Source organism: Budorcas taxicolor, chromosome 10, assembly GCF_023091745.1.
Source record: "Budorcas taxicolor isolate Tak-1 chromosome 10, Takin1.1, whole genome shotgun sequence".
In the NCBI taxonomy this organism is placed as follows: domain Eukaryota; kingdom Metazoa; phylum Chordata; class Mammalia; order Artiodactyla; family Bovidae; genus Budorcas; species Budorcas taxicolor.
In genome coordinates, this window is record NC_068919.1 from 68525185 (window position 1) to 68551882 (window position 26698).

At 40.1% G+C, this 26698-nt stretch overlaps 1 protein-coding gene across 1 annotated transcript in view; it reads right to left on the reverse strand.

Annotated features, from left to right (window-relative positions):
- Positions 1–566: 566 nt before the first annotated feature.
- The window catches only part of ARMH4 (armadillo like helical domain containing 4), a 144337-nt gene continuing 118205 nt past the window's right edge, over positions 567–26698 (reverse strand). Inside the window, exons 6-8 of the mRNA XM_052647006.1 lie at positions 8589–8620; positions 947–1081; positions 567–704 (exon numbers count right to left, since the gene is read on the reverse strand). Of these exons, the coding sequence (XP_052502966.1) occupies positions 636–704; positions 947–1081; positions 8589–8620 (236 nt within the window). The 3' untranslated portion in view covers positions 567–635. The remainder of the gene's footprint in view (positions 705–946; positions 1082–8588; positions 8621–26698) is intronic.

Consider the following 26698-nt stretch of genomic DNA (forward strand, 5'->3'; position numbering starts at 1 on the left):
TTTCTTTGCCAAGAATGAGAATAAAAAGGAAGGGGGAAAATAATAAAACCAGGAGACTCAAGTACACAACGTAAGGTACATACAAATCTACATATATCCTAATGCACTGAGAGATCTTGATGAAAAAGATTTCATTCCAAGTTGCTGCTAGTTTTGATGCGAATGTAGTGTGTGCCGTGGCCCACAAGCCAAAGGTTCAAGTAGGTTGAGCAATCATCACAAGTTCTTCTTTGTTAAGATTTCTATTTCAGAGTCAAGTGTGCCTTGGCAGCAAGAACTGTTACACTTTAGCACAGGTAATCCAAACCAAGGGAAAGACACTGTGGAAAAATACAAAATATTTACTCTATCTAACCTAGCAACTCTACTGAACAACATGTATGCTGCATATTTATGAGCTGTAGCCCATGGCTGTGGAAAATTCACTACAGGATAAAAACAAATACTGCGCATCACAGTTCATATACAGCATGCCTTTTCTGCTCAGTACAAGAAAGATCTACTACCCAGCAGACGGTGAGACCAACGGCCTGACAGGCCCAATGTGGCAGGATGTTGTTCTCTTTTGTTTTTTTGGCCCTCAAATAAAAAATAATAACATCACGTTGACACTCCCAATTAAACTCCAGTTCAGTTCAAAATTCATCTTCGGAACTGTCGGCTAAGAGCATGACTCGATCTTGCATGCTGTTGAATTCTCTCTGCTGGGGAAAGAAAACAGAAAAAGCATTAAACTCCTGCTGCAGAGCAAAGCCGAGGAACAGGTCCCGTTTAAAAGACACGTGAACAAATGAAGCCAAGGCTGCAGCTGCAGTAGCTCATCGGAACCACTGGGCACGTCAGTACCATTCATGCATCATTAAGCCCCATGTGCCTTATTAAGCAAATTAGAAAAGCAAAGAACAGTTGGGAAAGTGATTAGGTTTTGCTATTGTGGAGTCCATACCTTTCTTTTATGCCTTTTGAAGCCGTTTCTCCTTCGGCGATTCATAACCTTAATGCTGTAGAGCGCTCCCAAGATGAACAAGGCTCCAGCTATCCCAACCCCTACGGGCACCAACATCCCAGACATATAGCCTGCCTGCATGGGAAAGGAAACACGCATTAGGATGCTAAACAGACCACTGCCCTGGGTTTCCCAGTTCTGCTGGAGGGCAGTGGGATTCTTAGACACTGAATCCTCTTGTCAGCTTTGTTCTGAAGTAGCACCTGGAATAGAGTTACTTTTAGGGAGAAGGCAACAGAGAGAGAGGTAGGACCATTTTTGGATATTTCACATACATATAAATACTGCAATAAATCAGCCAGACCTGGCGGCACCTCCAGCCACTTGGTTATGCACATTTGTCAACATCAGGTTTTGGTGATAGAAATATAATTTGTATTCAAGATGGATGAAGTAGCCTCTGAAACTGCCAGGACTATTAAAATGCCATAAATTGCAAATAGCAGCCTGAGTCTAGCTCTAGGGGGCAGGGGTAGATACGGTGGGGGGGCATTGCTCAGTGGAATATTGTGTTTCTTGGGGGACAAATGGGGCCTTGACTTTGGTGGTTCCCCTCTTACAATCTTAGCTGCATCACGGTAGGAAAGGAAAGAGGAATCTGCTTCTATGTGAGTGAAAAGAGAGAGCTTCTAGAGACAGCAGGGAAGAGAAGGCCCTGCAGAGGAAAAAAGGGTGTTAGGTTTTGGAGGCCAGGCAGAAAAGACAAGGATGAGAGAGAGTTGCACATAATGTAGATGGATTCATTTATACAGAAGAAAAAAATCTGCCTAGTGAACAAGACCAAAGTTGAGGGCTGGCAGGGAATTCTGAGTGTCCCAGGCTCCAAAGAAAGAAAGTTACAGAGGCCAGACATATCACTGCTAACAGTGCTAGTACTTCCAAAAGATTTTGAAGATTTCAAACCCAATGGCGGTTTGAAATCCAACATCTCCAAGGTGTTATTATGGATACTTTGGTCCTAAGAGACCAGCGTGATCTCCACACATCCCTGGACTTGAGTAAGTAGTGCAGAACCAACCCAAATTCAGGGCAAGGCCATCACCCTAAGGAAGGTTCATTTCTGCATCCTGGCCAGTAAGACACCTGAGAGATACAGGTATATGAATAACCATAGCCCTTCATGGAGAAACACGACACTGGTTTATGTTCCAGGACGACCCCTTCTAGAAGCCTACCCAGGAAAAAAGAAACATAAACAATTAACAATTTAAAAAATACTATAGTGAGTACTTTAGACAGACATTATTTTACAGGAGAAAAACTATGAGTTTGTTCACTTATGTAACTATTTCTAAAACTTGTAATATAGCACAGTATCTTTCAGAATGAGCCCAAAACAGAGAACAAAAAATAAAAGTTTTCTAAAAAATGCTGAAGTAAGCGGGCTGTGATGCTTTCCCAACATTTCTAGAAGTAATCAAAGGAACAGACAAGACCTTACAAAACTGCAGCGTCCTCTTGTACATAGCCAGCTCATTCACTTGTTCTGTTTTCCAGAGTCTTCAGTTAGAGCACAATGTGGAATTTTTTTCATTAATTTGAGAACATAGCATCATTCCTCAGCATACTGTTTTTCCCAAAGAAACAAAGCCCAGTCATTTTTCAACAAATTAATATGCTTTGCCAAAACCCAAACTTCTAAAGTTCTTCTAGATCTACAGAAGGCTTACAAAAGTATGTAATTTTCCATGTGGGCAAACACCGGACAATAGCAAAATCTGGGTGTTCTCACCAGAACTATGAGTTTCATTTTACATCACCATTCTCAGTGATGGAAATACACATATATGTTGATGTATGATCAATTTTAAGCCCAGTAGATTTGACCTTATTAATACAGAGCTCTACATTCAAAGGATGATACTTGAACTTTTTGGAAGCTCAACTTGATCAACCTGTGGGTCTCTTAACATTATGTAACTCAACTCCACACCAAAAACATGAATATTACAAAATGTGTCACTCTGCATATTTCTTATTTACACATTAAGGCTTCTCATTTCTAGAGCTTTAAATAATGTAGACTTTACAAAAATTCAATTAATCTCTTTCTCCTCTCCTCATTCCCTCCTGTGTGTGTGTGTGTGTGTGTGTGCGTGTGCACGCGTGTGTGTGATTTGCCTGTTCTTTGAAATTGCAACTAATTTACAAGAAGGGAATAAAGAAACCTACCCTCTTCAAATGTAATTTAACCATTCTTCATTCAAAACTAAGTGAAGATAACCTCTTTTTTTAGAATTGCCATGACTTGTTTCCTGAAGAAATGAAAACAAATAAGATGTATCTGCATATAAAGCTATAAATTGTGCTCAGCACTTTTTCTCTGTTCAGAAATATTGCACGTGCCCATTCCTTCACACTACCTCCCTGAGAAGGACAGAACCGAATCCATGCATATTCCAACTGAGAATGCTGAATCTAATCATGAGGAAACATCCAATAAACTGAACATTCTGTTTTCTAAAGCACCATATTCTTTAAAAATATCAGCATCAGGAAAGACAACAGATGGCTATACAAATGGCCCACATTAAAGAAAACTGTCAAATCAGTCAATCCTAAAGGAAATCAACCCTGAATATTCATTGGAAGGACTGATGCTGAAGCTGAAGCTCCAATACTTTGGCCACCTGATGTGAAGAACTGATTTGTTAGAAAAGATCCTGATGCTGGGAAAGATTGAAGGCAGGAGGAGAAGGTGACAACAGAGGATGAGATGGTTGGATGGCATCACCGACTCAATGGACATGAGTTTGAGCAAGCTCCAGGAGTTGGTGACGGACAGGGAAGCCTGGCATGCTGCAGTCCATGGGGTTGCAAAGAGTTGGATACGACTGAGTGACTGGAAGCATCCTGACAACTAAATGTGTTATATGACCTAGACAAGATCCTGTATTCAAGGAGAAGAATGACTTTATGAAGGCCATTTTGGGTCTGTTAACTAAGACTGAAGTCCAGATGCCAGAACAGATAAAAAGTATGATATCAATGTTAAATGTACTCAAGTGGATAACTATACTATGGTTTGCTAATAGGATATTCTTAACCATAGGAAATAAGCCCTGAAGTATCAAGATTTGGTGTAAAAGGATCATGATGTATGCAACTTACCCTCAAATGGCTCAGAAAAAATGGGCCAAGGTAGGGAGACAGACAATAAAAGAGAAAACAAATGGAGCAGCATGGGAAGACCAAGTGCATCTGGATAAAAGAACAGGGGCGTTCTCTTACTATTCTTACTCTTGTATCTCTTCTGTAAATTTGAAATTAATTCCAAAAAACAGTATAAAATTAAAAAATGGATTATAAGATAAAATTTACTGCATATAGTTGGCTTTTTTGGTTTGGTTTTGGTTTGTTTTGTATTTATGAGAAAGTCATCCTTTCTTAGGCTAATGTTTTTGTTCAGAAACACTGGTTTTCAAGAAAATGTAAGAAAAAGTAAAGTTTTCTGCCGCAAGTCTACTGAATTCATAAGTATCTTTATGAGGTTTGTTTAACAGTGTTTCTCAAACTTGAGCATGCATCAGAATCACCTGGAAGACTTGTTTAAACACAGATTGCTTGACCCCCTTCCCAGAGTTTCTGGTTCAGTAGGTCTAGTTAGGGTCCTGGGATTTTGCATTTCTAACAGGTGACACAATGCCACTGGTCCAGACTATATATGAGAATCGCTGCTGTGAAGTGTGTGTGTGTGTGTGTGTGTGTGTGTGTGTGTGTGTGTGCATGCACGCACATGCTCAGTTGCTTAGTTATGTCTGACTCTTTGTGCCTCAGTGGACAGTAGTCCACCAGGCTCCTCTGTTCATGGAATCTTCCAGGCAAGAATACTGGAGTGGGTTGTCATTTCCTTCTCTTCCTTAAGAGGGGAGGGATGTCGCAGCCTCCCTTTTTCCTCCTTCCTTCTGACTAGAATATGGACCTAACTGCAATCCAGAACCGTGAGATGATCTTGAGAATGAAGGTCACAAATGATAGAACATCAAATAAAAGGAGCCTGCACCTTCAAGTGTTGTTCCTCACTGACCCTGACTGCTCCCTCCAGACTTATAAATGAGAGAAAAACAAACTTCTCTCTTGGCTAAGCCATTGCCATCGGAGGTTGTCTGTCATTCAGATCTGATGGACGGAGGAGCCTGGTAGGCTACAGTCCATGGGGTCGCAAACAGTCGGATACGACTGAGCAACTTCACTTTAATATAGGAAAACTAAACAATCACAACAAAAGGAATAATTCAGAACTTTTGAGAACACCTACCACCCCTTCTAGAGTCCAATTAACAGGGAAACCAATATCAGGAACAATTGAATGAAGCAAAACTGAATAGATATTACTGGTTGACTGAAGAGCTAGTTAAATATGTAGTTTAGTTTTCAATTCTCCAGGATTCCGTGACTTTCATCAAAACAGCAATAGTTTCACACTCAAATAGTTTCTGAAAGTAATGACTAACAAGACTTTTATAGATGATAGCTAGCTAGCCAGAAGAAGAGAAAGAGGGGGAGAGAGAGAGGGGGGAAGATAAGTATGTGTGTGTTATTTGCTCAGTCATGTTTGACTCTTTGTGACCCCACAGACTGTAGCCCGTCAGGCTCCTCTGTTCATGGAATTCCCCAGGCAAGAATACTCGAGTGGGTTGCCATGTCCTCCTCCAAGGGATCTTCTCAACCCAGGGATTGAACTCAGGTTTCCTGCATTGTAGGCAGATTCTTTACTGTCTGAGCCACCAGGGAAGCCCAAGATACATATACATGTGTGTGCATGTGTGTGTGTGTGTATGTATATACATACATATATGTGTGTACCCATATGCATTATGTATCAAGTAAGTGTATAATATTTTACTCCCAGAGTGAGGGGACTGGTTAAACTGAATCCCTCCAAGAAAGAGACAAATACAACAACATTGATGGACCTAGAGATTATCATATTGAGACGTAAATCAGAGAAAAACAAACATCACATGATATCATTTATACATGGAATCTAAAAATGATACAAATGAACTTATTTACAAAATAGGAACAGACTCACAGACATATAAAAGAAACTTATAGTTACCAAAGGAGTTAGTGTGGGGGGGATAGCGGGAGGGAGAAATTAGGAGTTTGGGATTAACATACATACACTACTATATATAAAATAGATGATCAACAAGAACCTACTGTATAGTACATGGAACTCTACTCAATATTCTGTAATAACCTATATGGGAAAAGAATCTGAAAAACAATAGATATACATATATGTATAACTGAATCACCTTGCTATATACCTGAAACTAACAGAACATTGCAAATCAATCACACTCCAATATAAAGTTAAACATATAAACACTACTATATATAAAATAGGTAAATAGCAAGGACCTACTATATTCAGAGACCTATATTCAATATCTTGCAATAACTTACAATAAAATAATCTGAAAAGTGTATATATGTATAACTGAATCACGTTGCTATATACCTAAAAATAACACATTATAAATGAACTATACTTCAATTTAAAAAAATAGTTAAATAAAAATAAAGACAAAGCATAAAACAAATAAACCTGGAGTTTCAGCTATTTTTCTTCCAATTTTTTAAAACTATGACATAACTGAAAAAATGCTATGGAATAAAGTGAAGAAAGGGCTGGAAAAACTTCAGTTCAGAAAACTAAAACCATTCACAAAATTATCTCTCTTGGTGAAACAGAGCAGGGAGAAGGTGCTAAGCCTTTGAGAAAAGATAAGAAGGAAGGGTCCATAGAAGAGAAAATACAGCCTTTCTCTAAAGCTACCCAGATTTCTAAACAAAGTGGCGAAGCTATACACACACACACACACACACACACACACACACACACACACAGGTAAGAAACTGCAACATTCAATTTCAAAACAGGCTATGTGCCAAATTTATTTTCTTAAGTCTACTTTTTGTCCACTTTGGTAATTCAGAAGGACATTTTCTATAGAAGCAATGACATATGGATTCCTAGATTAAACTACCAAAGCCTGTTTACTTTTCATTGCATTATATTTTCCTCTGAAAAATAGAAAGAAGCACTACCAATGTAAATATAGTCAATTCTGAATTTTTTAGCTTCTCCTACCCCAGATCTTGCTCAGTCCTCTGATTATACCTCCCTCAGACAACTGGACCCATTACAGATGCGAAAATGGCTTCTGCTCATGTCAACAGGTTTAAAATTCTTCTATATCACTTTAAATATGTATGAACATAAAATAATCTCATTTGCAAAAATTATATAGTCTAAATTTTACTGAGAAGCAGAAAAGTAATACTGATAAGAATTAATATAATCATACAATTTTAACTACTAGTGAATGTTTTCTCTCATCCTTTAACATTAAACTGTAGCAAAATAAATACTAATCATTCAAATATGAGTGAAACTGACCTCAAATAATAAAAAAGATATGGAATACTATCCACAGATGTATATTCTGAGACAGGTGAATTGGAAGTAACTCCTATCTGGCAGTTGAAATGATTTCTATTTAACTATACCCCCAGTGAAATTTGAGCTGGGCTGTAGTAATTGGATCTGACAGAGGCTACATCAAGGAGTTCAAAATCCCACCAATATTTTTATGAGTAATTCCAGTTTGAAATTACAAGGCACTAAAAATGAAACCTTAGAGAGTGTTGAAAATGAAAAGAAAATGAAAAACATGAATCTGGAAGGAAGTTAATATTGTCAATCACAGATGTTGATGACAGAATGAATACAAGAGTGGAAAATATTTTTTTATAGTTGGCCTTTCTAGATAGGTCAGCTCATTGTCACTCAGTAAGCAGTAGCACTATGATAGACCACATAAAAGTGGGCTTAAAGAGAGTGCTCAGGTGCTCAGGTATTTTTAATCTCACCTTCCACTATGGGTGAAGGATGCTCTTTCCATCACAAAGTTTTATTCTTAAGTCAGGTCCATCAATTTTTGTCCTTAGGTCATGAAAATCAATGCCTTCCAAAATCCAAAGTATTTCTTCTTCATACAGGAAGATCAGACTTAAAAGATCTTTGTACTGGGACATAAAATGCCCACTAGAATGGGATTGAAAGTGAAGTTGCTCAGTCATGTCTGACTCTTTGTGACCCCATGGACTGTAACCTATCAGGCTCCTCTGTCCATGGGATTTTCCAGGCAAGGTACTGGAGTGGATTGCCATTTCCTTCTCCAGCAGATCCTCCCGACCCAGGGATCGAACCCAGGTCTCCCGCATTGTAGACAGACGCTTTACCGTCTGAGCCACCAGGGAAATCCTGAATGGGATTACACTCCTGAAATTCCCTAAAAGGAACTCCACCTTGATATGTCAAGGATGCTATCAGTTGTACATATCAGGAATTACATTCCAGAAGAATGAATGGCACTCCAAAGAATAAGGCATTCCTTCTTAAAGGGAAGGTCTTCTTTCTTGCTGGGTACCTGGAACTGGTCCTGGATCCTTGCACAGGTTATCAGAATCAGAATAATGATATAAAGCTCCATTATTATGAAGATCTTTTATTTGACAAAGCTATGCCCTCTAAAATAAATCCAAAGGAAGAAAGTATTTCTCTTACCTTGTCTTTTAGCTTTTCCATCCAGCTTCTCACTAAGGAAAATAAGAGAAGAAAATGTAAATACCTATCTTTCTGCTTATATTTCATGTGTTAAGTTCACTTGGTAACTTACTTATATTTCATGTACTGTTAATTTGATACAATTAATATTTTATTGTATGAAATATAGTGACAGGGTCAACAGTATTAATATAATGACAGTAATAGTTTTTTATTCTCATTTAAAAATGCAAAAAAGAACACAAACATATCCCTCACATCATTGTTAAAGGAATAGAGAATATTTTTCTTTGCTAAATGCATTTTCCATTATTTGGGGGGAGGTCTGGGGGATGAGTGAGAAAAACACCTTCAAAATATCAAGTTCATTTCTAACTGACGTTTTCTCCTTTTTTTTTTTTTTTTGAATGGGAAAAGGTATTTATTGGCAAATGATATATAAGATAAGGGGTTAATATCCAACATATACAAAGAACTCATTAACTCAACACCAAAAGGACTGACAATCCCACCAAGAATCTGAATAGACATTTTTCCAAAGATATATTGATACATATGACCAAGACATGTGAAAAGATGCTCAGCATAAAAAAGCCCCCATTACTCAACATCAGGGGAATGCAACTCAGAATCACAATGAGAGAACACCTCACACATGTCAGAATGGCCATTACAAAAAGATAAGAAATAACAAGTGTTGGTGAGGATGTGGAGAAAACCCCTGTGCACTGTTGGTGGTAAAAACTGGCTCAAGCACTATGGAAAATAGTATCGAGATTCCTCAAAAGCAGAACTACAAAAAGATCTAGCAATTTCACTTTGGGTATTTTTCTCCAGAGAAAACAAAACCATTAATTAGAAAAGATGCATGCCTTCCTATGTTCATTGCAGCACTACTTACAGTGGGTAACATATGGAAACTACCTCAATGTCCAGCAACAGATGAACAGAAGATGTGGTATATTATACACAGTGGAATGCTAGCCATAAAAAGAAAAATCTCTTGTGATTTCAATGTGACAGCATGAATGGTCCTAGAGGTCATTATGCTAAGTGAAATAAGTCAGAAAGAAAAATGACGTATGATTTTAACTTACATGTGGAATCTAAAAAACAGCAAATGAAAAAAGGAAAGCAATAGAAACAGATACAGAGAAGGAATAGTGATAGCCATAAGGGAGGGAGTGGTGGGTTGAATGCAATAGGTGGAGAGTAACAGGTACAGACTTCCAGTTACAATATAAATGAGTCGTGAGGATGAAATGTACATGTAGAATACAGTCAGTAATACTGTAATATCTTTGTCTGGTGACAGATAACTAGACATACCATAGTAAACATTTTGTAATGTATAGAAATACTGAATCACTATGTTATGTACCTGGAATTAATACAGTATTACAGGTCAATTATGCTTCAGTTTAAAAAAAAAGAGATAGTTCTTTGAAAAGATCAATAGAATTGATAAGCCTCTAGCCAAGCTAACTGAAAGAAGAGAAAATACAAATTTGTAAGATTCAAAATAAAAGTGGGACATTACTACAGATCCCATGGATATTAGAAGGATAATCAGGAAATACTGTGAACAACCACATGTCCACATATTTGGTAACCTAGGTTAAATGGAGTAACTCCTTGAAAAATACATCAGCAAAAACTTATACAAGAAGAAAAAGACTGAATAGGCCTGTATCTATTAAAGAAACTGAATCAATAATTAAAAACCTTCCAGAACTGCAGCAGGCCCCAGATAGGTTCACTGGTAAATTAAAACATTTAAGGAAGAATTTATGCCAATTCTATATAACCTCTTCCAGAAGATAAGATGCAGAAGGGAACTTCCTAACTCTTTATATGAGGTCAGCATTATTCTAAAACCAAAACTAGATAGTCCTTAAAACTACAGACCAGTATCTCTCATGAACACAAATACAAAAGTTCTCAACAAAATATTAGCAAATCAAAACCAAAAATGTATGCAAAGAATTTATTCCAGGTATGCAAGTTTGGCTTAACATTCGGAAATCCATTAATCTATAACATCAACAAGCTAATGAAGAAAAATCACATGATCATATCAATAGATACAGAAAACGTATTTGACAAAATCCAGCACTCATTTTTTATAAAATTAGCAAACTAGGAATAGAGGGGAACTCTCAACTTAGTAACATCTACAGCTAACATCATACTTAATGGTGAGAAACTAGAAGCTTTTCCACTAAGAGCAGCAACAAGGCCAATGTCCTCCCACCATCCCTTTTCAACATCATACCAGAAGATCATTAAGAAGGTTCAGAAATTCTCGGGAGGATGCAAGGGAGGCAGAATGTGACTATGAGGTCAGCTGGTGGTCACATGGCTCCATCTGATGGCTTTGCACCTTGCTCCATGTTCCTATAATTGACTCTGGAGGCCGCCTTGAAAGGTCCTGCCCACAGCTGAGACAGCTGTTGGGACCTCTGCTTATCTTTTACTCTTCACTTTTGTCAGTTTTTAAGCTCAATGGAAATTCTGCAGTTGAATCAATGTTAGAGAGCAGAGGTAGGAGAGTGCAATGGGCAGGCCAGGGCTGCTGAGCTCTTACTAAAAGTAGTCAATATTTTAGGCTCTTGCAGGCCATACAATCTCTGTCACAACTACTAGACTCTGCTGATGCCTCAAGCCATAGAAAATAGTACATAAATAAGTGGGTCTGGCTCTGTTCTAATCCACTTTATTTATAGACACCGACATTTGAACTTCATATAATCTTCTTACATCACAAATATTTTTCTTTTAGTTTTTTTCAACCAAATTAAAAATTGGAAAACATTCTTTGCTGATGGGCTATATCAGGACAGGCAGCAGCCCAGATTTGACCCAGGGGTCACAGCTTTCTGACCCCTGGCACAGGCACCTTTTACCCAAGAAGCTAGTGTCTCCGCTTACAATCTGACTTTAATAATAATATGTCCAACAACAGTGATTACAGCTAACGGCTTTATTCCTTACAAAGCATGTTCAGATGTACTGAATCATTTGATAGGTAAACTAATGATAAATATGAGAGTCAGGTAAGATGATGCTCAGGGAAAAGAAGAAACAGAGACTCAGAAAAACCAAGAGACTTGCCATGGTTTCCGGGGAGGAAAGAGCCACTGGAACTCCAACCCCCATCTGACTAACGACCTACAGGAATAAGACTTCCTATGTACCCATTTCTTTTGGCGATACCACTGCTGTTCTGCTCTTGTAGGTTGAAGATGTGGAGATATCTTTGGCTCCTCTATCTTCTTCAGTCCCCAGCTTCAATCTCTCACGGCAGGACCTTGGCAAGACCTCTTGGGTTTGTCCTGCCCTCACCATTCCTTCTGAGCGAAGACTCAACTGGGATTCGGACAAAGATGGTAGTGCTCAATCAGAATAATATTGGGGTCAAGGGAAGGAAGCGCAGAAAATTCAAGAACCAAGCCACAGATCATTGGAACTGACTCACTGGAAAAGACCCTGATGCTGGGAAAGACTGAAGGCAGAAGAAGAAGGGGACGACAGAGGATGAGATGGTTGGACGGCATCACTGACTTGATGGACATGAGTTTGAGCAAGCTCTAGGAATTGGTGATGGACAGGGAAGCCTGGCGTGCCTGGCAGTCCATGAGGTCACAAAAAGTCAGACACAAATGAGCAACTGAACTGAAATGAAACCACAGATCAGTGATTCTGGGAGTGGTTCCATGGAGAAGTGAGGTCAACCACTGATTCACTAAGTAACTTTGGAGAAACAAGCAAACCTCTTAGACTCTCACTTTCCTCATATGTGAAATGCAGATGGTAATACTTGGAAGATGGTTGTGAAGATTAGAAATACCATGTATAAAGTGTCTAATACAGAACTTAGTATAGAGAAACTAGACAACCAAAACAAGAAATCTAGAACAGGAGGGAAGAAAGAAAGAAAAATGAAGTATGAGTATTGTGTTAACATGGCTCAACTAAGCCCAAGACATAAAGTGAAATTCAAGCAAGAGAATGCTTCCAATTCATTAATCCTTCAATAATACTTACAACACACAGTGCACTGGCCAGGCACTGTGGTCAATACTGTTTCAGTAGAAGGCATGGGGACCTAACTCCAGTGAAAACAGGTTAGAACATCAGATCTATGAGACGTGGATGACAATAGCAAGGTAGGGACTGAGAGACTGAGGAACAGAGCAGGAGAGCCAATCACTTCAGAAGCAAGATGTTTGGAATCAGGGAATCAGCTGGATATTACATTAAAAAAAAACTAGCAAAAGAGAGAGTCGGACACGACTGAGCGTCTTCACTTTCACTTTTCACTTTCATGCATTGGAGAAGGAAATGGCAACCCACTCCAGTGTTCTTGCCTGGAGAATCCCAGGAACAGGGGAGCCTGGTGGGCTGCCGTCTCTGGGTCGCACAGAGTCAGACATGACTGAAGCGACTTAGCAGCAGCAGCAAAAGAGAGATGAGAGCAGAATGCTACTGTGAGACCCTCATGGAGGAGGTAAGCAGGGGCCGGCTGACTACCTGTGAATGGCAGCCCAGGGGTAGATTAGAGTAGAGGGGAAAGAGGTGGAGATGGCGTCAGGGTCCAAGGCACTCAGGTTTTCCAACTGTAGGAAATTCACTGCCAAGAGAAATGATTTAACTCAAGCTTTATCAAGCCAGGTCTCACTGGCAAACTGTCCAGATCTTGGGTAAACTGTCCAGTTCTTAGAGCAAATTTCAGAGCCCTACTTTAAGTGGAAACAGTGTCAGACTTTATTTTTTGGGGCTCCAAAATCACTGCGGATGGTGACTGCAGCCATGAAATTAAAAGACGCTTACTCCTTTGGAAGAAAAGTTATGACCAACCTAGATAGTATATTCAAAAACAGAGACATTACTTTGCTGATTAAGGTCCGTCTAGTCAAGGCTATGGTTTTTCCTGTGGTCATGTATGGATGTGAGAGTTGGACTGTGAAGAAGGCTGAGCGCCGAAGAACTGATGCTTTTGAACTGTGGTGTTGGAGAAGACTCTTGAGAGTCCCTTGGACTGCAAGGAGATCCAACCAGTCCATCCTGAAGGAGATCAACCCTGGGATTTCTTTGGAAGGAATGATGCTAAAGCTGAAACTCCAGTACTTTGGCCACCTCATGCGAAGAGTTGACTCATTGGAAAAGAGTCTGATGCTGGGAGGGATTGTGGGCAGGAGGAGAAGGGGACGACCAAGGATGAGATGGCCAGAGGGCATCACGGACTCGATGGACGTGAGCCTGAGTGAACTCTGGGAGATGGTGATGGACAGGGAGGCCTGGCGTGCTGCGATTCATGGGGTCGCAAAGAATTGGACATGACTGAGCGACTGAACTGAACTGAACTGAACATATGAATTCCTCACTAGGGGAGGGAAGTCAAATCAGCATGGGATGTGCACAGATAATCTGAAAAAACACATTCAATGGGTCTAGTTATGTGGTTTATAATAGGAACTTCAGAAAGAAAGGTGGGGAAATTCTTCATGGGAAGTGAGTGATACACCAGAGACAGTGAGACAGTGTTTGAGGGGACACTGATCTAAACAAGGTTGAGAAAAATTACTCTTCAGAGTATGTGAACTTGGTTATGTTTCTCCAGCTGAGAAGGTGAGACCCCTAAGGATCACACCTTGTGTTTCTCAGGCATCCACCAAGGTCCCTGACATGGTATTGGTCAGTAAGTACTTTTTCCTTTTTCAGCAAATGTATATTGCTTTTAAATGAGGTCACAACTTTTCAGTAAACACGATTTTCTTTCATGGAGATGCTATAAACTGTTTTCAGCAAAATGTTCAAGGCAGTGTAAAATAAATTTAACACAATGATGGCTTTGAAACTTAGAAATCAATAAGAGAATGAAAAAGGTAGAAGAGAGAATGTTGGAAAGATTTTTAATAAAAAGAAATATGATTCTTTATGAAGAAGAAAACCAACAACTGCAGTTTTTTAACAGAGAGACATCACACTGAAGAAAGAGGTATGAATTGGCACAATTTTTTGGAGCTACAAGGAGAAGTTGCAATTGATATCAAAAGCTTTTAAAAAAGTATAAATTTTGCTTTCAGAAGTTTCATTTGTAGAAGCAATGTACCTTAAATAGTTAATCATGGAAATGCATAAAAATTTTTTATTTAAATCTTTTCACTGCACCATAATTTATAATAGAAAAGAATATGGAAACAGCATCAACATTCAGCAATAAAGGAATGGTTTAAACACGTAAAAGGAAACAAAACCTTAGGCTATGCCCACAGAGTGGAATATTATACAAAATTAACATTATTTAAAGAAAAATACTTAATGGTATGGTGTTGTTCCCATTATATATTGCAAATGAAAAAAATAGCATATGTGTAATGTGAACTCAGTTGTGGATAAAAATGTTATGTGAAAAAAATATATGTATAATTGAAATGATGTACTTCAAAGGTTAACTGAAGTCATCAATGAGTTGTAGAATTATGGATGATTTTTTATTCTCTATACTTTTAAGACTTTCTAAATTATTTCTAATCTTTTAGTATTTTTAAAAATTTAAAAAAGAAAACATATTTTACCCCTAAAAGCTCTACAAAATTTTTTAAACCTTTGCAAATGGAGGTTAGTGCTAGATTGCTGATAGTGGGGAGCAGGAGAAGGTAAGGCCCTTCCACTTGGTTAATTCCTCAGCCCACAGCTACAGATTCATTCTCATCCTACTCATTCTGTTTCTTGAAAATTCACTGAATGCAAGAATGAAAATGTAGCAATATAATTAGGCCTGTGATCTCCTTCTGTAAGGAAACAATCAGATGCAGGGGAAGGTCTAATGAAAAGCAAAAAACAAAAAAAGTAGACTATGATTACTAAAAGCAAGTTCTCCATCATACTCACCAGAGCCCTCTTGCGTACAAGTATTCCAGGAACAACAATTTGCCCTCTCCTAGCTTGTTCAGTTACTAACTTGCATCCAACTCCGTGCAACCCCATGGATTGCAGCATGCCAGTGTTCCCTGTCCTGTACTATCTTCCAGAGTTTGCTCAGATTCATGTTCATTGAGTTGGTGATGCTATCCAACCACCTCATCCTCTGCCACCCCCTTCTTCTTTGGCCTTCAATCTTTCCCAGCATCAGGGTCCTTCCCAGCAAGTCAGCTCTCTGCATCAGGTGGCAAAAGTATTGGAGCTTCAGTTTTAGTATCAGTTCTTCCAATGAATATTCAGGGTTGATTTCCTTCAGGATTGGTTTGATCTCCTTGCAGTTCAAGGGACTCTCAAGAGTCTTCTCCAGAGCCACAATTTAAAGGCATCAGTTCTTTAGCACTCAGCCTTTTTTAGGGTTCAACTCTCACATCCATACATGATTATTGGGAAAAACCATAGCTCTGACTATACAGACCTTTGTTGGCAAAGTGATGTCTTTGCTTTTTAATACTCTGTCTAGGTTTGTCATAGCTTTCCTTCCAAGGAGCAAGTGTCTTTTAATTTCATGGCTGCAGTCACCATTCGCAGTGATTCTGGAGCCCAAGAAAATAAAGTCTGTCACTGTTTCCATTGTTTCCCCATCTACTTGCTGTGAAGTAATGGGACCAGATGCCATGACCTTTGTTTCTCTGAATGTTGAGTTCGAAGTCAGCTTTTTCACTCTCCTCTTTCACTCTTATCAAGAGACTCTTTAGTTCATCTTCACTGTCTGCCACTAGAGTGGTATCATCTGCATATCTGAGGTTGTTGATATTTCTCCCAGCAATTTTGATTCCAGTTTGTGATTCATCCAGTCCAGCATTTCACATGATGTACTCTGCACAGAAGTTAAATAAACAGGGTGACAATATACAGCGTTGAGGTACTCGTTTCCCAATTTTGAACCAGTCAGTTGTTTCAAGTAAAGTTCTACCTGTCACATCTTGACCTGCATATAAGTTTCTCACGAGATAGGTAAGGTGGTCTCGTATTTCCATCTCTTTAAGAATTTTCCACAGTTTGTTGTGATCCACAGAGTCAAAGGCTTTAGCGTAGTCAACAAAGCAGAAGTGGATATCTTTCCGGAATTCCCTTGCTTTCTCTATTATTCAGTGAATGTTGCCAATTTGATATCTGGTTCCTCACCCTTTTCTAAACTCCACTTCTACATCTGGAAGTTCTCGGTTCACAAACTGCTGAAGCCTAGCTTGAAGGATTTTGAGCATAACCTTACTAGCATGTGAAATGAGCACAACTGTATAGTAGTTTGTAAAAAGGGAAGACAGAGAGGATAAAAAAAAATTACAGATTAAAAAACATGTCCATGATTGTAAGTATGGCTGGTTTTTAATAGACTGTAGCTGAAAAGTCTCCCATACTGCTTAGAAGGGTATTCTTAATTTTCCTTTATGTATGATAATAAAGTTTTATTAGCTATATTTATCCCAGACACATACAAATTCCCTTTCAATAAAGGGAGCCAGATGATATCATGATTTGGCTGAACTAATAATTATTTGTTGGGCATTTAACAAAAAGCTTGCAAGGTGGGTATTACTACCCTCATTTTACAGATGAAGAAAATGAAGCTTAAATAAAGCGCTCAAAGTCATGTTGCTAAAAAGTGGTTGAGCTGCAATTTGAACCCTATGGCTGTAAAGCATCTGCCTATCCAGTAGGCCAGTGGGTTGCTCTGGGAAGGGACGTGGGCAGGTGGGCCAGGGTAACCATATCAGCAGACACAGTGGGGCTTTTTCAAATTCTAGGGAACAGTGTGTATCAGGTCACTTCTGTTATTCCGACTCCTTTCTCTAACATTCTCTTCCCTGTTTCCTCTCTCTGATAAACGTTCTCTCTGCCTCTACATGGGTCTGTCTCTCACTCTGTATCTGTTTATATAAAACTGTAGCCTGTGTTTCCCTCTCCGCTCCCCTCCCCCACCACCTTTCTCCTCTATCAGACTGTGCATGTCTGAATGGCTCTGTTGCTCTCTGTATATATCTGTCTTTTTCTTTCCCTCGACCTGCCCTGTGTGTGTGTGTGTGTGTGTGTGTGTTTACATGAGAATAAGATCTCCTAGTTCCGTCCCAGCTATAGGATTTTTCCACCTCAGCCCTGGGTGCCAGCCCTGTGTGCTCTCCACTGGGAAACAAAGCACTAAATCGCAGAAATCCTGAAGGTTTAAAACTCGTAATGAGCAGTGCTGAGGATATTGAGGATGGGATCAGAGTACATGGAGATGTAGTGGAAAAAGAATACAGAAAGCCAGGAGCAGATTCCTAGGGGAATGATCATGAGTTTTACTATGAACATGCAGAGTTTAAAGTATCTATACAGTATCCATGGGGCTGTCTCTATTGGCAGTTTAAAATTTGGATATGGAGAAACCCAGGCTAAAGACAAAGATTTGGGTTTGACCAGTCTATTGATAGAAGCTGAAGTTAAGAGCAGAGAAAAATCACCCTGGAGTACAGAGTGTATATTAGACAGGGCTCTCCAGAAAAAAAACCAATATGAGATATATATATAGATAGATAGATGTATGTATATAAACTTATGCTTAGAGACATGTTTTATATACATAAATGTCACACACACACACACACACACACACACATATATAAAGGGATATATCATAAGGAATTCGTTCATGCAATTATGGAACTTGACAAATCCAAGGTCTGCAGGGTGAATTGGCAAACGAGAGACCCAGGAAAGCTTATATTTATTTCAGTTCAAGTCCAAAGATAGGGTTAAAAACCAATGCTCCAGCTTGAAGGCAGAGCAGGAGGAATGCTCTCTTATTCAGGGGAGGGTCAACCTTCCTATTATAGTCAGGCCTTCAGCTGTTTGGATGAGGGCCACTCACATTAGGAAAGGCAATCTACTTTACTCCGTCTACCAAGTGTTCATCTCATCCCAAAATACTCTTCCAAGCACACCTGGAAAAAAAGTGTCTCAACAGCTTTGGGCCAGTCAAGTTGGCCCAGGCAGGTTAACATGTACAATTAGCCACCCCAGAGTAAGACTGGACAAGACGAAGATCATAATGCCTAGGAACCCCAATATTTAAAGGCCATCAGAAGAGAATGGGAAGAGAAGAGATAGCAAAGAAACGGTCAGAGGGGCTCAGAAACCTGGACTGTTGATATGAAACAACCCAGCATAGCTGTTTCCAAGTGTTCATGAGGATGTTTCCACATTCTACTCATCAAATCCTTTGTCCAGGTACAGCCAAGCCCACTGGTGCCCTGGTCCATGCAGAGGTTGCCCTGCAGAGTTGCTGCCACCCTGTGCAGGCTCTCTCTGCCTGAGGTTGTCCATCCATCGTAGGAGGTTGTGTGCAGCTGGCTAGAAGCACTAAGGAAATACCGCCCTAGAGGCCATCCTCAATCAACAAGGCCTGCAATTTGGTGGGAATATTAGTTTCCTATTGCTGCTACCCCAAATTTAATGGCTTAAAACAACACAAATTTCTGCTCTCACATTTCTGGAGGGCAGGAGTACAAAATCAGTCTCATAGGCTAAAATCAAGATGTCAGCAGGGCTGGTTCCTTCTGGAAGCTCCAGGGGAGAACATGTGTCTTGCCTTTTCCAGCTCCTGGCAGCTGTCTGCATCCCTCAGCTCACGGCCTCTATATCTTATCATCAAAGCCAATAGCACAGCACTTCACATTTCTCTCTTTCTCTAAGCTCTGCTTCCTATGTCATATTTCTTCTCTGACTCTGACCCTCCTACTTCTCTCTTAGAAGGACCCTGTGATAACCTCTCCCTCTCCAGGTCCTTAACTCCCTCATATCTGCCAAGTTTTCTGTGTAAAGTCAGATATTCACAGGCGCCAGGGGTTAGGAAGTGGACCTCTTTGGAAGAACCATCATTTTGCCCACCACATTGGGTAGATTCCTTCCTTTTCCTCATCCTTGAGGTGTGTCCCACACAGCTCCTCAGAGAGTCTCCAGCAAGAAGGAACCCCAGCAACAGCACACTCACGAGCTTGCCCCTTTGCACTGGCTCCCCACCCTCCCCATCTTACTTCCTCACTCCCTCACCATGCTTCCTGGGGTCACTTCCCAAATAAACTCCTAGCACCATCTTGCTTTTAGGGAGAATGCAAACTAAGACACTTGTCTAATTCTGCCAACCATACAGGCAGGCCTGCACTTTGGCATACCAATTTTATTCATTTTGTATACTAAAACAAACTCTCTGAAAAAAAAACAGAAGTAAAAAAGAAAGAAAGACAGGCAAGCTGGCCAAATTCAGAGCAAAAGCCATCTCCATTTATCTAAATTAATTCTAATCAAAGACTTCAGGCTACATGAAAGTTAAAGAATACCCTTTCCATATAGTATTGTGCAAGGTGTATTTCACACCCAATTCCACGTAGCTTACATTCAATTTTGAAAAGGTTATAAATATAATCTCTTTAATAATCAAATTTTCAACATCATTTACATCTTTCAGTAAAGTCTGAAACCTGATTTTTATCTTAATCAATGAAAAGAGAAATGTATGTTCCACCTATAAAAATGAAACATCAGAAGGTAGTCCTTTGTTCAAAGCATATGTAACTAAATTTCAATTACAGTGTTTCTGTAGTATCAAGAAATAAATGGAGACTAGCTCTTTTTCTTCCTTGTTATTTAATCATAAGTGCCTTTTCCAGCCCAAGAAACAGACAAAGCTTTTTTCCAACTTATATAACACATTTGAGAATAATAAAATGTACCAAGGTTTAAATGTTGTCTGTATGGTTTTTTTAAGAACCTTGAGTTTTTCCAGCTACAGATTATTCTCTAATGATGCTAAATTTACCTGCTTTAAAATCACACAGAAACCCTATCTATAATTATTTGCTCCTCACATAATTACAGAACAGTAAGATTCTGATGAATAGAATGACCTACTTCTTTGCTTAGGGCTAAGTGAGCAGTAATCGTGCATCTAAGACGCAATTAATTCTGAAGGCTCTGCCCTGATATTTACAGAGAAGGGTACAAAGAGCCCAGATACCGTAATCTCTACTTTCAAGTAACATTACAGGTGTCAGTAGCTGATAGCAAAGTTAGGAATGACACTAGATACCTACTGGGAAGCTACGAAGGAAACATCTTGTAATCAACTACACATCTTCCTGGGATCATTTATTAATGATAACCATACTGAAAAACCATAAACTGCATGTATGACTGTATGATGAGAAGGCTGTCATGAACTTCAACCACACAGAAGGATATGGTGCATTAATGGAGAAGAAACTATCCCTCCATGTGTGTTCTTTCTCTTCCCCAAAAGGGAAGCATGATATACAACACTGGTCATCAAGGGAACATAGAACTTGTCTATGTTCTTCCTCTTCACCAGACTAGGGGGGGACGGGGGCGGGAATATCACTTCACTTTGCCTAAGACACCCTTGAAAATTCTTCTGAGCACCAAGGTTTCTGATCTATGGTTTTACCACTAGGAAGCATCAAGGCCATATTCAGATGACCTGAAATTTTCCCTGACTCAGTCTTACAGTTCTCTCTTCACATTTCCACCTACCTGATATTCAATTCCTTGGTGAAAAAGAAGGGCTTGGTCTGCATACTTCATTTTTAATAATGCTTCCTGAAGGGCAATATCATCCAGTTTCCAGTGCAAAGTCAAGTTTGTGTGTGTTGCTGGCCAGATGCACTGAAACTAACATTTGTTTGTGTGTGTTGCTGGCCAGATACACTGAAACTAACATTTGCCATCGCAAGATGCAGGTGAGGCTGTGGCAACCAGAAAAACCATCAGGCGTATGTCTGCAGTTATGAGTGTTCTCCTTCAACGTTATGTGATAGACTGCTTCAGTTTCAAGGCAAGATCCCCACGCACTCCTCTCCTTCACATAAATGTTGGGACTCCCACCTATAAAAAGCCATGGCTTGATCATAGGAAGAGACCAAGGGAAGGCTGGCTTAGTGATCAGGTAACTCTGAAGTCTCATGATTGCTGATGATCCTTATCTAAACTTTCTGACATGACTCTACTTGGTCATCATGAAGCTTCTACCTTTCTACTGCCATGGCTCAACCAACAGATGAAATCAATTAGAAGTGGAGCACTGAATGAGGAATAAAGTGGTTTTCAAGGCAGCTTCAGGGTTTGTTTCCAAAAATTCCATTTACCAGTTCCTAACACGACATTTCTCACAATAATGGGCAGATATCAAGGTGCACTCTCAAGAGAAATGGAGGCAAACCTTTGGCTAAGAGCACCTCAGCATCGCAGTTAATACACTCAAAGGCAAGCTTTTCTGCCATCTAAATGGATTACTCAAAAAGAAAGTTACCCTGTGCTCTTGATCCTTAGGAAAAAAACCAAACTGCCTTGCCAGATCACTACAGGACTGCAGGAGAACAACCTCCATCTTTCCCCTCTGAAATCCCTTACGCAAACTTTGCACACACTCCCTTGGAGCAGCTGTTCAACATTTTATTAAATGGGGAAACATTTTATTAAAGCTGTGGAACCAATCTCAATATCCTTATTCTTTAATCATTTTAAACATACTTCTGTTTCGCCAGGTTCTTGATATGCTAACCCTCTTGTCTGTCACGCCTGCTTACTTTCACCGCATGCTGAGATGTCTCCTTGTGTGATCTGTAGTTTCTCACGGTATTTCAGTGGATGTTGTTTTCCCCAGGAGTCTTGGGCAGCCTGCACTGCAGAAGTGTCCCTACAGGTGAGCAGTTTCTGTTCGCCTGTGCTGAGCATACCAGGGGCTTCGCCCACTCGGAACAGTGGTGTGCATTCATTTCTGAGTTGTGGGTTCTTGCATGATGAAAGCAGGCCTGGAGCTCTCACATCTCTCTCGGCTCCCGCCCCAGCCTCAAGCTGCTGCTCCAGCAACAACACCTTTCCTTTCAAGCCCAGTTGCATACTTTACACTTTGTTTTGATTCATGCAAAATTTCTCAGTTGTAACAGGAGAAATCCATACTCACTCCACCACACTGCTAGAACCTGAAATCCAGACTCGACTTCTAACCAAGTGTCTTCATTTTTTTATTTATTGAGGCAGAATTCACAAATCAGTCAATCCTAAAGGAAATGCATCTTGAATATTCACTGGAAGGACTGATGCTGAAGCTGAGGCTCCAATACTTTGGCCACCTGATGTGAAGAGTCGACTCATTGGAAAAGACCCTAATGCTGGGAAAGACTGAAGGCAGAAGAAAGTGGCAGCAGAGGATGAGATGGTTAGATGGCATCACTGACTCAATGGACATGAATTTGAGCAAGCTCCAGGAGATACTAAAGGACAGGGAAGCCTGGTGTGCTGCAGTCCATGAGACTGCAAAGAGTTGGACACAACTTAGTGACTGACCAACAACAGCAAGAATTCACAAAACCTACAACTGACCATTTCAAAGTATACAATTCAGTGCCATTTAGCACATTTCCAATGTTTTATAACCATAACCTCATCCTAAAATGTGTTTTATCAACCCAGAAGGAAACCCTATACTCAATAAGCAGTCATTCTCTGTTCTCCCCTCCTCCAACCCCCTGGCAACTACTAATCTGCTTCCTGTGTTTATGGACTTACCTATTCTAGATATTTCATATAAATGGAAGCATACCATATGTGACCTTTTGTGTCTGGCTTCTTTCACTTAGCTTAATGTTTCGAGGTTTGTCCAGATTGTAGCATGTACACCAACAGCCAAGAAGCACAGGAAAAGGTATTGAACATCATTAGTCATTAGGGAATGCAAACCAAAGTCACAGTGAGACACCACTTCATACCCACTAGGAAGGCATACTGAAAACAAAACAAAAAATAAAACAGAGAATAACAGTGTTGGCAAGGATGTGGAGAAATTGGAACCTCACGCTGCTGGTAGAAATGGAAAGTATAAAGCTACTGTGTAAAACAATTTAGCTGTGTAAAACAAATTAAACATAAATTACCATATGACTCAACAGTTCCATTCTTTATATATAAGATATCCAAAAGAATTGAAAACAGCCCTTCAAACAAATATTTGTCCATAACAGCACTAATGTTCATAACAGCACTATTCAAAGTAGACAAATGTGGAAACAATTCAAATACACATCAACTGGTGAATGCATAAAGTGTGGTTTAATGATACAGTGGAATATTACTCCGCTGTAAAAAGAAATGAATACTGATACTTGCTGCAACATGGATGAACTCTGAAGACATTAAGCTGAGTGAAAGAAGGACACACTAAGTGATGGAAGATGAGGCAAAGAAGCTATCTGGGTCCTCTCGGAAGCTGGGTGGGTGCCACAGGGAAGGGAAAAGGCAGAACTCATATTCCATCTGCACACCACTCATCGGGCCTCAGATCCCAAAGGATACCCACCTGCCACACTTCCTACTAGAGCAAACACCCAACATGACAATCAAGCCAGGCTGCCTGGATGATTAGAAAACATAAGTCTCTTCTCATTAAAACAATTTCCCACTTAAATTATTTACTTCTCTGGAGTAATCACAAATTGTACCATGTCAACTGCTACACAAGAAGCAGAGGAACCAGAAGCAAAATCTTGGTTAGGTTTTTTATTAATATACTTTCATTCAATTAGGAGAAGTCAACGTTTACTGAATATCTAATGGGTACCAGGTACTGTGTCAGAAAACATCTATTTATAATGTCTTGTATATTTATGAATTAAAGTTAAGTCTGCAGCTATGTTTAAAAGGGAGGAAGAGAAATTGAATTGCATTTTTTCAACCGACATAATTAAATCCCAAAGCTCTGAGCATCAATTAGACACTAGAAATAAAATCTGATTATCTGAGACTCATTTCCATACAAACACTTTTATGAGTTGCCTAACCATGCATGGCCCTGAATTAGCCATCAACCAAAATGGATTTGTTTTTACCCAGCAACAAACCTGGAACCCATTTACAAGTTTCCTATGAAGAAGCAGCCAGAGACCTTTTGTTTAATTGGCAATATAAGCATCTACATTATTAATGATAAGTTTATTCTCTTCTTAATATAGAAGTCGAAAGGCCATCCACACTGCAGCAAGTAACAAATGTGTACAAAGAGACCCTAAACTGCGGTACAACGTTATGGGGAAATAGTTTCAAGATTTGTGTGAGTTTTAGGTTCACACGGAGACATCTGCAATAGATCTAGGAGTGAAGTGCAGCTACTATGAACATCTTAACTCTATGAAAGCTGCTTCCCAAATGGTAACGTAGTCTACGATAGATTGACAAACAGAAATTCAAGACCCAACTCATTCACAGAGCCAAAAAGAAATCAAAAAGAATAACTTGATTGTCTGACTTGTTTTCTCCCACCATGTACCTCCTAGGAGGCTGCCATCTTTTTTCATCTTAGTACCACAAGAGCCTCCCTTGTTTCTTTCCAAGTAATATTTTTGAAAGGAAACTTCAAAAATATTGCTTAAAACCCCTTCAAAGCTTCTTCCTGCCTTTGGAGAAAAGTCTAAACATCTTCACGTGGCTTATAAGGTCTGCATGGTTTCAGCTCTTAAAGAGTTAAGTGTGTCTTACCATCAAATTACAGACTGGTTCCAAATCGGAAAAGGAATACGTCAAGGCTGTATATTGTCACCCTGCTTATTTAACTTATATGCAGAGGACATCATGAGAAATGCTGGACTGGAAGAAACACAAGCTGGAATCAAGATTGCTGGGAGAAATATCAATAACCTCAGATATGCAGATGACACCACCCTTATGGCAGAAAGTGAAGAGGAGCTAAAAAGCCTCTTGATGAAAGTGAAAGAGGAGAGCGAAAAAGTTGGCTTAAAGCTCAACATTCAGAAAACGAAGATCATGGCATCTGGTCCCATCACTTCATGGGAAATAGATGGGGAAACAGTGGAGTGTCAGACTTTATTTTTTTTTGGCTCCAAAATCACTGCAGATGGTGATTGCAGCCATGAAATTAAAAGACGCTTACTCCTTGGAAGAAAAGTTATGACCAACCTAGATAGTATATTCAAAAGCAGAGACATTACTTTGCCAACTAAGGTCCATCTAGTCAAGGCTATGGTTTTTCTTGTGGTCATGTGTGGACGTGAGAGTTGGACTGTGAAGAAGGCTGAGCGCTGAAGAATTGATGTGTTTGAAGTGTGGTGTTGGAGAAGACTCTTGAGAGTCCCTTGGACTGCAAGGAGATCCAACCAGTCCATTCTGAAGGAGATCAACCCTGGGATTTCTTTGGAAGGGAAGATGCTAAAGCTGAAGCTCCAGTACTTTGGCCACCTCATGCGAAGAGTTGACTCATTGGAAAAGACTCTGATGCAGGGAGGGATTGGGGGCAGGAGGAGAAGGGGACGACCGAGGATGAGATGGCTGGATGGCATTACGGACTCGATGGACGTGAGCCTGAGTGAACTCTGGGAGATGGTGACGAACAGGGAGGCCTGGCGTGCTGCGATTCATGAAGTTGCAAAGCGTCGGACACGACTGAGCGACTGAACTGACTGAACAGAACTGAACTACCATCAAATTACATATAAAGTTACACTTTAACTTCTATCTCCACCTCCTCTTTTCCCAGCTCATTCCTCTCATTCTTCAGGCTCAGCTCAAAAGGCACCTTTCAGGGAGGTCTGTTCTGACCTCTACACAGGTCCCTCTCCCAGGCACCCAAAGAATCCCGAGGCTCCCATATTGTTAAGATCACGTGCCACACCGTAAGATAACCATAACTGTTCTTGTTTAATGACTGTCTTTCCTGTTAGTCGATTAAACTCTCCAAGGGAGGGGATGCCAGTGTTGCTCACTGCTGCAGCTTTAGCACCACCCAGGGCCTGCAGGGACACTGCAGACGAGGGTCACTGTCGAATTAATAAGTCATCTTCCACAATGACGTATTCTCATGAGGACTGGGGCCACCATTCTCAGACATTTGGAGCCAGGTAAAGGGTAACTGTGACTTCCCTGATGGCTCAGAGGTTAAGTGTCTGCCTGGAATGCAGGAGACCAGGGTTCGATCCCTGGGTCGGGAAGATCCCCTGGAGAAGGAAATGGCAACCCACTCCAGTACTCTTGCCTGGAGAATCCCATGGAGGGAGGAGCCTGGTAAGCTACAGTCCACGGGGTCGCAAAGAGTCGGACACGACTGAGCGACTCCACTTTCACTT